We start from the raw sequence: 11,260 nt of genomic DNA on the forward strand, positions 1-11,260 counted from the left end.
TGTTTCTCTTTCCCCCCCCCTCTTCATCTCCTTCAACCACTCTTCCTCCTATACGCAGCTCATTCCTTTCTCGGGATGTGCACATATATACATCCAGACAATTTTTTATAGATTCCTTGAGGAATTAACAAATAAAATGTCAGTCAAAAAAAAAAAAAAAACCTTACCTAGTTGATCCTCAAAGAATAAGGCAGGAAAAGTCTACACCTCCAGGATATTATCATTTAGTGCTATTTCTTTGGTGTGGACAACTGATAGTAAGATGCACCCGTCCCATGCATCTCCTACACTTTAAGATGGGGTTTTTGACTAACTTGATCTTCAGGTCATTGTACTTTTTGTGGACCTACAGTCGATGCAGGTATTGCATTCTTAACATCCTTCTGGCAAAAATAATTATACTAGTATGAAAAAAAAATTCAAATAGATACATTCTTCGTTGGTTTATCTAGTGGACTGCAGACATTTTTTTTCTTATGATCTTTCGTCTTACTACATCTGGTGCTACCAGATCAGGCTGTCCAAAGATATCGTCTTCCTGACTTTAATACACCAAACATTGATGTTGGTTTTTTTTTTTTTTTCCTTTTGAAAAACTCAATCATGTTCTGCAAAGTCAAAAACAATTTTCTTCTACAAAACGATCAAACCAAACATGATAAATATTTAAAAATATAAAGAGCTTGAAGCATAAAGGCTTTTACCAAAATGACTAGATTTGGCATTGAAGAAGGGTTGATACACTATAAAACAACCAAACCAAATGCATTTTTACAATCGACGTCTGATACTCACTTTTTAGTTTCAGGAAGTAACTAAATAAAAATGAATTGTTTTTTATTTTTATTATTTACTAAGAAGTGTTGCTTAGTTCATCTGAATTTTAAGATCGTGTTTGTGTGTTATACGGACTGTCTCAAAATTAACCATCTATTTTGAAATCTAAATTAGTATTAGATGGTTCATTTTAGAACACCTTGTATATATTTTTTATGAGCTTACTGGATATACCAAATGAATATACATATAATTTATTTTCCTTTTTATTTTCAATAGCCTTTCTATGGTGGTAAGTTGCATCGAGTGACAGCTGAAGTGAAAAATAATAACACCGGCAATATTACATGCAAAGTGCAAGGGGAATGGAATAGCTTCTTAGAGTTCACATACGAAAATGTAAGTAAATATACATTCTTGGGTTTTTATTTTTATCTTTCTTTTGACAAAGTTGGCCAAAATTTCTTTTTACACAAGGTGGAACAATAATTTATCACACTAAAGAAAACGACACTACAGCTTTATTTTAAGACTTATTGAAAAAATTAATTCAGGTAATTTAATTATATAGTAGAGCTGACACCTATTTAATGTAGCCGCCTTCAGCTTCAATCACTACCTCAATACAGGTCCGGACCTAAGAGCATGCCTTTTCTATAAGTGTCAGCGGGAGCTCGGCGAATACTCGGCAATCTGGCTGGTTTTGGTGTTGTGAGAGGTTATCTTGATGATAATCTTGTGATGTATGACCAAACAAAGAAGTCCAGCATGTTCAAGTCGAGGGAGGAGTGCGGGCCAGTGAGAGAAGGGTTCAAAGTCGTAGCACTCCTTCTGAAGCCAGGCTTGAGTCTCTTTGGACTCGTGGGCTAGCACCAAGTTCTGCTACCACACCCAGGGTCTGCCAGCAGCCACCTGATTGCACCAGGGAATCACCACACTCTTCATCACATCCAGGTACACTTTAATGTTGACTTTCAAGCCCACTTGTGAGATGGCATGATGTGGCCCTCACTTGAAACTACACCAAAGATCATAACCGTGGCTGGAAACTTTGTTGAGCTGTACCCTCAAGCGTTGAACAGTCCGGAGTTGCATTTTGATGGTGCTGGCAATGGTCCTGTTGTCATAAGTTGGATTGGTAGAGAACAGGAGTTGTACAGACGGTGTCACTTTCAGACATGATAGAAGGCTCTTATTACTCTTGGGATTTGTACACAACTGGCCAACTAGTAGATGGTCTGCAACAATAAAAAGAAAACCGATTTTCATCAAATGGAAATAATAGAATCATGTTTTTCCTATAGCGACAATTTTATCGTTCCACCTTGCAGTTTAACAGTTTTTGTTCAAGCTTTACATTTTCTAACATATTTATGTTCTGATTCAGTGTTGTCTTGTTTGTTTATCACATCAACAACAGCAAAAAAAAAAAACATTGATAATGTCTGTTACATTGAAATTATTCTTCATTAAAAAAAAAAATCGTTTTTCTATTTGTTGAACAGTTTTCTGAGTTAAGATTCGTAGAGCAATATTTTTTCTGAATATCTGCCTCTTTAAAAAGAAAAGCTAAGTAGTTGACTACCGTTGAGAAACTCCAAAACTCCTTTTTCATTAGTTCCTATACCCAGGTGTAGGAAAGGCAAGAGTGTCACTCCATTCTCAGGATTGCTCCATTTTCCTTTGTCCTCTTCTTATAATGTTTGGTGTTTAGCAAGAGCACATCGAGTATCATTTTTAAATCTTTGGTTAAACTCTACTGAGGATTGAATTCTCATCTCCTGACCCAGATGCAAACGCTCTTATCATTATACCAAATAAAAAAGATATTGCTTAATTTAGTCCTTCTTAAGATAACAATCCTCAGTAGCTACAGTTAATGCAATTTTAATTTTGTGATTAATGCAGAATTGTTGTTCTGTAATATAAGTATCAATTCAGATTTTACCAAAAGCAAATCAGGTTTTCTTTCCGTTTTTTTTTTTTTTTTTTCCACATGACATTACTTTATTTTTACTAAAACTTTTCTACACAATAACAAGTATGCACAATATTAAATTATTTACTGAGCGTTATCAGGCAAGAAGCACTCAATTTTTTTGTTTTTGATATACCTGTGTCTCAGTGTTGCCCGGGAATTCATAGTGATAAAAATTCAATGCTCAAGCTCAAGCTAGAATTACTAATGAATAATACATGATAATAATGTTAGCAATATTAATACAAACATTAATAACAAATTGTTCTACTACTACTATTACTACTTATAGTACTAACATTATTGATAATATTAAGAATAAAAAGATTAATAATAATTATGTAAATGATGATAGTAATACTGAGAAAAATATAATACAAATAATGATAATACAAATAGCAAACTCATAATGATACTAATCTCTCTTGGCGACACCTCAACGGTGAGGATGGTGGTCATATTCTGGATTTTTTTTTTTTTTATGCGGAGGTAGCCGTTTTTTATGCGGAGGTAGCCGAGAAGGCCGATCCTGGCCTTTTGGAAGGTTGACTTTAGGAAGGTTGACTTCCTCCTCTCCTCAAGATCCATATGTCAGTTGGCCTTCAGCAATGGTCTGTCTCCAGATTTGCCTGTCCTTGTTCTGGGTCTCATGTGCCCGTATTGATGCCACATTTCAAGATTGCTTCTAAAAAATCCTTGTATCGCTTCTTCTAGCCTCTTTGACTACGCTCTTTCTTTTAACTGCTCATAGAAGAGTTGTTTTGGCAGCCGGGGATCCAACATCCTGATGAAATAGCCCAATCACCTCCACTAGTTTCAAGCAGCAATGGTTTCGACGCTAGTGGTGTTGGCCTTTTAGAGGATGCTGAGGTTGGTATAATAGTCCTCCCAGAAGATGTCTAGAATGTTCTGTTGGCAGGGTTGGTGAAACTTCTCCAGTGGTGGTATATCGTCCAGGTCTCTGGAGCATAGAGAAGCATCAGGAGCACGATAGCTTTGTATACAACCATTTTGGTGTCTGTCTGGATGTCTCTGTCTTGAAATATGGGTTCAAAGATAACCATAACCGGCTCTAGTGCATTTTAGGTGGTATTGAACTTCAACGATACTAGTAGAATGATAACGATAAAAGTAGTAGTTATAACATTAACCAAATAAATCAAAAGATACTAAAGATAATGTTAAATGAAACAATGTAAATATTAATAACGTTAGGACAAATAATAAACATAATACTTGTAACAGTAATATAGCCAATAGTAAAAATAATCAGAATAATAATAACAGAACAAAACAGAATATTAATAAGACTATTAATAATAATAACCAAAAATATGAAGAATGTAGAAAAGCAAAATAGTACTCTTAATAAAAATATTGATATTAAAATCACCAACAATAATAATAATAATAAAAACAGTAGTAATAATAATAGTTATGGTTTTAGCACTGACTGGCACCACACTAAGTAGTTGAGAAGAGTCTAGGAGGATGGAAAGACCAAGGAGAGAAAGCACTTACCAGATATCTACTGAATGAGTGCAAATTGGGTTGGATCTTGTGGAGGCTTACTCTCGCCTGAATTCCAGTGAAAATCAAAAATAGGAAGAATATAGAAAATCAAAATAGTACTATTAGTATGAAGAATAGCAATAATAACAATACTAAAGTTTATCCCACTCCACAAAACGAAACACAATAATAATAATAATAATAAAGTTAGTGTCAACATCAACTGTCACCACATTAAATAGTTGAGTTGTTTACGGTATGTTTTTATTAAATTCTGCAAAAGTATTAATGTTGTTAAAAGGCTTTGTCAGTAGTAATAGCAATAGTAAAATCATCACTACAAACAGCAATAAAGTGAGGTCCATAATCTGCAGAAGTACCTGTTAAAGTTATATTTTTTCTTATCAGATTGTTATTTGTAAATAAGTACCTTTTTAAAATAAAATTGTAAATGTGTTTTGGGTATGAATGTGCTACAATACCTTTTTTATTAAAATGTTAAGTGAATGTACAGAAGCCCTGTCCATAGCAATAAAACAAGACTAAAATCACCTACCTCTTTCAACAAAACTAGCAATCACAGTAAAACCCAGTCTATATTCTGCAGAAGTACCTGTTAATGTTGCTACTTTTAACTATGTATATATGTCCAAACCATGCTATATCTAAATATGCTTTTCAAGTTCAATTCAATGTTTACATGAAAAAAAGTTTCTTTTGAATAATTGGTTTGGGGGTGCAGGGCAAAAAATACTATGGTCAAGCATCAGTGCGTGTGCATTTGGATAAATTCAATGTTTGTTAGTTTTTTTTTAAAGTGATAGATGAAAATAAGTAACTTAAGATAAACAAAACTGTTTTAGTATTAATAATGATCGTATTAATATTACTACTAATAATAATTAGAATAATAATGGTCATAAGAATAGTAATCAATGTAGGAACTGTTTATGCATGAATGCCAAGAAGCAATACAGAATCCTGTTTTAACGTTGGATGTAATGAAGCATATTTAAAAAGGAAAAACTGGTTTTTTGCTGTTCAGGGCTTCCATACCTATGAATGGTGGAAACTAAGAAGTTCGAGTAGTGTGTAAACATGTTGCATGTACCATTGTGTGTCTGTTTTCTATGAGTAAGCTAAATGAAAAAAAAAAAGGTAAATAAAAAGTAGAGAAAGTTGTAACATATTTCGGAAGAATTGTTTAGTAAAACGTATTTTAAACTGACATTATGAATCTTGGTTTGTTTTTTTTTATGTTTGAAAATACAAACTCTTAATCTGAAGCTCCAGAGAGAACAAGTTAAGTTTCCAGAGTCAGCCTTTATAGAGTAGATATTAGGTTAAATGATAACAGAATCCATCAATCCCTTTTCTGCTCTTTTCTGATGTAGACATCTTGAATGAAGTTGGTTCTTTTTGTGTTTCAGGGCGAAACGAAAACTATTGATGTGAACAATCTTCAAATAATGCGTAAATCTGTCCGGCCAATTTCTTCACAGGGAGAATTTGAATCTAGGAAACTGTGGCGGCATGTCACAAATGCTCTTAGGTTGGGAGACGTGAATATTGCCACAGAACATAAGAAATTCGTAAGTAATCCTGTGAAGGGTTTTTTTTTTTTCTTCAGACTTTTATTGAAAATTGTTTATTTTGAATACACAGTTGTTTTGAGGAATAGTTCACATTAATGTCCACATTTTATTTTTATTACCTGCATTCTTGATTTCTGTAAAGTGTGTAGATTGTTTGATTTCAGTTTTTTATTTTATAATCTGTAATATTGTAATTTTAGATGTTTCGTTTTAAAATAAATCAGAAGAAAAATACTTTTGTCTCGCTGAGATGAATCTATCGTCGTTATCATGCATGTTTCACTTGTAGATTATACTAGGGATGAAATATTGATTGATATGGACTATAAAATTGTAAAGCCGAGTCAAAATTCTTTCAAATACATTTATGTGCATTCGTTTTTCAATAGCATTGCTTCCTCACACATCAGCGATAGGTAAAGAAACCGTCTCAAATGAATTTTACATTGTTTCAACATTAAATAACCCATGAAAATGTTGACAAACCAAAATTATTAGTCATCTTTGATGATAAAGTGTATAAATTTCCTTTTTTTCTTTCCTCTCTATTTGAATCATGTCCACCTATTACTTTTAGCACTTCCATGTTTTGTATTAATTTAATATTTAACACATCTCTAATCTTTTATTTCCTCCTTTGCCTGCTACCACTACCAACTTGCTCCCTCTTCATTTCTCTCCTACATAATTTAAACTTTTAAATTTCCACTATTTGTATTACCTCTCTTATTTTTTACTTCCTTTTCTTTCCGTTATAATTTTAAACATTCTATTCTCTCTCTTTCTCTCTCAAATATCCATCTAATCCACTCGACCTTCTTCTGTCTTGGGTTGTGCTAGACCAAAACACTACAAATCATTGAAATGTAATGTTGCAGCATTAGAAAGCAATAATATGGCAATACTAATACCTGCTGCCTGTTAGTTTTGCAAAATGTTTGTTGTAGAAATTAGTCAGTGATGAGTTTTTATTTCTTTTCATTTTGTTTTTTAGTTGGAAGATCGACAACGTGAAGGTGAACGATTACGAAAAGAAACGAACACAGCATTTGCAACAAAAGTAAGTTTTTTTTTTGGGGGGGGGGGGTTCTAAATTTTCCTTTCAGTATCCATGTGACATCAAAATTAAAAATTTAACTTTCGTTCGCTGATGGGTCTTATTAGGATTTTCTTCCTCCATAAAGGATTCATAGCTTGAGATTTTTTGAGTAAACGGTTTCAACCAGAACGGATTTTACCTCACTTTATGTCCACATCTGGACAGGAACCAGTCAGAGCACCCTGTATCACCTTGACAGTTCAAAATCGGCTTTGAAATTTCATAGGTGATGCCCTTTTATTGTTATTTTCATGGTAAGTGTTTGTCAGAGCTTCAATCTATGGTCCCTCTATGTCAAACTTTCACAAATAGCACTCGCATAGCTAAAACCACGATCAACAATTTTCCTTCATTCTCTATCTGTGCCTAAATCTAAATGCAAGTTCCAGGAACAAAACTTTTTTCCTAGAACTGCCTTTCTGGCTGACTACAAAATTGTCATCTTCAAGTTCAATGTAAGCAAATTCTTATTGAGCCGTCCCTTATATAGTCACCTTCTACTCGCTTTCCATCACTGTATACACATTACCCTGTATCCTCGAGTGGCCTTCAGGCCTTGATAAGTGGTTACTCCTCTGTAGAAAAAAAAGAAAAAAGGTTAAAAGAGATAATGCTTGGGGGTGTGAATTCTCTCCTTTTAGTGGCATTCTGTTTTTTTGTTTTTTTTAATCCAGACAAAATTGCTTTCTGCTTAAATAGCCAGAACCTGTCATAGATACAGGTTGCTGGCTTTTTAGTGGAACGTATGTTTTTGATTAGAAAAAAAACATTTTTTGTCCTTTTTCAGTTTTTAAAGAGAACTGTCATGTTAGTTTGGTACTTGTACAGTTTAATCAAGACATTAAAAAATGAAAATATCGAAAAAAAAAAAAAAGGTTATATTGTACATATCCATTTTGACATGAAGATCTTTGAAAAAAAAAAAATTTCACCTTATTTGATAGAGTAATTTTTTTACAGCGGAAAAACACGTTTTTATGAAAGTGCGTTAAAGGCAGCCATTTTGGTTTGTTTGTTTTTTTTTTTCATTTTTGTTTGGAGTTTATAAACGCCACGGGGAGATAACTCCATGTAAAGCGCCAATACTCCCTTCCCATCTTTTAATAACTATCTTTTCTTCCTAAAAATCGAACCGTTTGCTCGGTATCATAACAAATTGTTTTTTTGCTATAAAATGAAAACTACTTGATGAAATCAAGTGAAATTTTTTTGCAGAGAACTTCATTCCATAACAGATACGTACAATTTAAACTTTTTTTGATATTTTCATTTTTTAATGTCTTGATTAAACTGTACAAGTACCATTAGTTTTCCTAGGAAGTTTAAAACTTTAAATCATTCATGATGAGGGGAGGGAACTTAGATGACTTTTATGTTCATCAAAAATGGCATCTTATTTTTGCCTGTTACGTAAGTATGTCACAAAGTTTGTTAATTTATTTGGAACTGTGATTTTCACCTGTGCGCCATACTGTACATAGCTTTTAAGCTTTTCTTCATTAATGTCCATTCTTTTTAATTTAGAAATATTTGTTGGGTTTCATTTTTTAACTTTTAATTTTTTCTCTCTCCTTTTTTTATTTTATTTATTTTTTTTTTTTTTTTCAGTTTTTCTACCAGGATGGTGAGGATTGGGTGTACAAGAATATTTTAAAAGGCAGGCATAAAAAAGATGGCGAAAAGGTAACAAAAGGCGACATCTCACACAGTGAAAAGAACCACATCGAGAACAAACAGCTAGAGAAGAGTCCGTCACGAAGTAGTCGAGACTCCCAGAAAGAGAACTGTAGGACTGGGCAGGTCTCAACCAGCCGATGTGATATCGACAGTACGGAGGAAAATAAGAACGAGAAAGAAAAAAGTCTTCAAAAGGAAGATTCCTCATCCTCCTTAAGAATGAAGAAGTCTCCCAAGATTAGTCGAAACAATAAAAATGAAAAAATTCATAAAAATGAAAAGAGCTTAAAGGATTTGGTCTCGTGATAAGCTGTGAAAAAATTATGGTTAGAATATTTTTTTTATTCTTCCGTGGAAGACACAGGCCTAAAATCCGGTTTTATTCATTTGTATGAAAAGAAGAAAATGATGCTCGGCTGCAGAACGAAATCTAAAATCGCCCCTGCCCCCTTCTTCATCCCAATTCAAAATCTGCTTGCCGATGCTGACTTGTTAAAAACTCCAAAAGATGAATCAGACAAAGATGATGCTACGACAAAGGCTTTTTGGTCAGTTATATTGATCTACTCAGAAGTCTACTAGAAGAATTCGGATTCTTTGCTCTTTATCTCTACCCCACCCACCCTGATCCTCTGTCTTGTTAAAATAATGACCATTAATAAAAATGTTTTTAGTATAAAAATTTTAATTTAAAAAAAAAAATTATTAAAAAATTAAAAACAGTAAAAGAAAACCTGACACCAAGGTTATTTCAAAAAGTATTCTTTCTTTTTGGAAAATTAGACAAAAACTTTTTTTTTTGTAACAATAAAATAAAAATATTCTCCCAGAGATAAATTTTACTGAATGAAAAATATATAGAGAGAAAAAAACGTACCATTAATTGGTATAATATTTTGACTGAGCGACTGTGGGAAGAAAATTTTACTTTTTTTGTTCCTTCTCCTCCCACTGAATTTTCTCTTGCTCCTCCCCCCGACTTCTCTCTCTCTCCTCCTCCCCTCCCGACTTCTCTCCTCATCCACTCCCCGACTTCTCTCTCCTCCTCGACTTCTCCTTCTCCCCTCCCCGACATCTCTCTCTCCTTCTCCCCTCCCCGACATCTCTCTCTCCTTCTCCCCTCCCCGACATCTCTCTCTCCTTCTCCCCTCCCCGACATCTCTCTCTCCTTCTCTCCTCCCCGACATCTTCTCTCCTCTTCCCCTCCCCGACTTCTCTCTCTCTCTCGTCCTCCCCTCCACGACTTCTCTCTCTCTCTCTCTCGTCCTCCCCTCCACGACTTCTCTCTCTCTCTCTCTCTCTCTCTCGGCCTCCCCTCCACGACTTCTCTCTCTCTCTCTCTCTCTATCGTCCTCCCCTCCACGACTTCTCTCTCTCGTCCTCCCCTCCACGACTTCTCTTTCTCTCTCTCTCTCTTGTCCTCCCCTCCACGACTTCTCTTTCTCTCTCTCTCTCTAGTCCTCCCCTCCACGACTTCTCTTTCTCTCTCTCTCGTCCTCCCCTCCACGACTTCTCTTTCTCTCTCTCTCGTCCTCCCCTCCACGACTTCTCTTTCTCTCTCTCTCGTCCTCCCCTCCACGACTTCTCTTTCTCTCTCTCTCATCCTCCCCTCCACGACTTCTCTTTCTCTCTCTCTCGTCCTCCCCTCCACGACTTCTCTTTCTCTCTCTCTCGTCCTCCCCTCCACGACTTCTCTTTCTCTCTCTCTCGTCCTCCCCTCCCAACCCCGACTTCTCTCTCTCTCTCCTCCTCCCCCATCCCCAACTTCTCTCTCCTTCCTTCTTTCCAACCCCCCGACTTCTCTCTCTCTCCTCCTCCCCCACCCCCCGACTTCTCTCTCTCCTCCTCCCCCACCCCCCGACTTCTCTCTCTCCTCCTCCCCCACCCCCCGACTTCTCTCTCTCCTCCTCCCCCACCCCCCGACTTCTCTCTCTCCTCCTCCCCCACCCCCCGACTTCTCTCTCTCCTCCTCCCCCACCCCCCGACTTCTCTCTCTCCTCCTCCCCCACCCCCCGACTTCTCTCTCTCTCCTCCTCCCCCACCCCCCGACTTCTCTCTCTCTCCTCCTCCCCCACCCCCCGACTTCTCTCTCTCTCCTCCTCCCCCACCCCCCGACTTCTCTCTCTCTCCTCCTCCCCCACCCCCCGACTTCTCTCTCTCTCCTCCTCCCCCACCCCCCGACTTCTCTCTCTCTCCTCCTCCCCCACCCCCCGACTTCTCTCTCCTCCTCCCCCACCCCCCGACTTCTCTCTCCTCCTCCCCCACCCCCCGACTTCTCTCTCCTCCTCCCCCACCCCCCGACTTCTCTCTCCTCCTCCCCCACCCCCGACTTCTCTCTCCTCCTCCCCCACCCCCCGACTTCTCTCTCTCTCTCTCCTCCTCCCCCACCCCCCGACTTCTCTCTCTCTCCTCCTCCCCCACCCCCCGACTTCTCTCTCTCTCCTCCTCCCCCACCCCCCGACTTCTCTCTCTCTCCTCCTCCCCCACCCCCCGACTTCTCTCTCTCTCCTCCTCCCCCACCCCCCGACTTCTCTCTCTCTCCTCCTCCCCCACCCCCCGACTTCTCTCTCTCTCCTCCTCCCCCACCCCCCGACTTCTCTCTCTCTCCTCCTCCCCCACCCC

General features: G+C 37.4%; 1 protein-coding gene across 11 annotated transcripts in view; it reads left to right on the forward strand.

Moving 5' to 3' along the window:
- LOC145276793 (oxysterol-binding protein-related protein 11-like) overlaps positions 1-9,475 on the forward strand; it is a 430,789-nt gene extending 421,314 nt beyond the window's left edge. For 9 of the 11 annotated variants that reach the window (XM_080128095.1, XM_080128098.1, XM_080128099.1 and 6 more), the window contains 4 exons: positions 1,057-1,176; positions 5,698-5,859; positions 6,857-6,922; positions 8,570-9,304. In XM_080128095.1, the coding sequence (XP_079984221.1) occupies positions 1,057-1,176; positions 5,698-5,859; positions 6,857-6,922; positions 8,570-8,944 (723 nt within the window). In that variant the 3' untranslated portion in view covers positions 8,945-9,304. Of the gene's footprint in view, positions 1-1,056; positions 1,177-5,697; positions 5,860-6,856; positions 6,923-8,569 lie in introns of all 11 variants that reach the window. The other 2 variants (XM_080128103.1, XM_080128101.1) reach the window with 2 other exon arrangements.
- Positions 9,476-11,260: the final 1,785 nt, after the last annotated feature.

Source organism: Euprymna scolopes, chromosome 5, assembly GCF_053919585.1.
Source record: "Euprymna scolopes isolate OS-2025 chromosome 5, ASM5391958v1, whole genome shotgun sequence".
NCBI classification, from domain to species: domain Eukaryota; kingdom Metazoa; phylum Mollusca; class Cephalopoda; order Sepiida; family Sepiolidae; genus Euprymna; species Euprymna scolopes.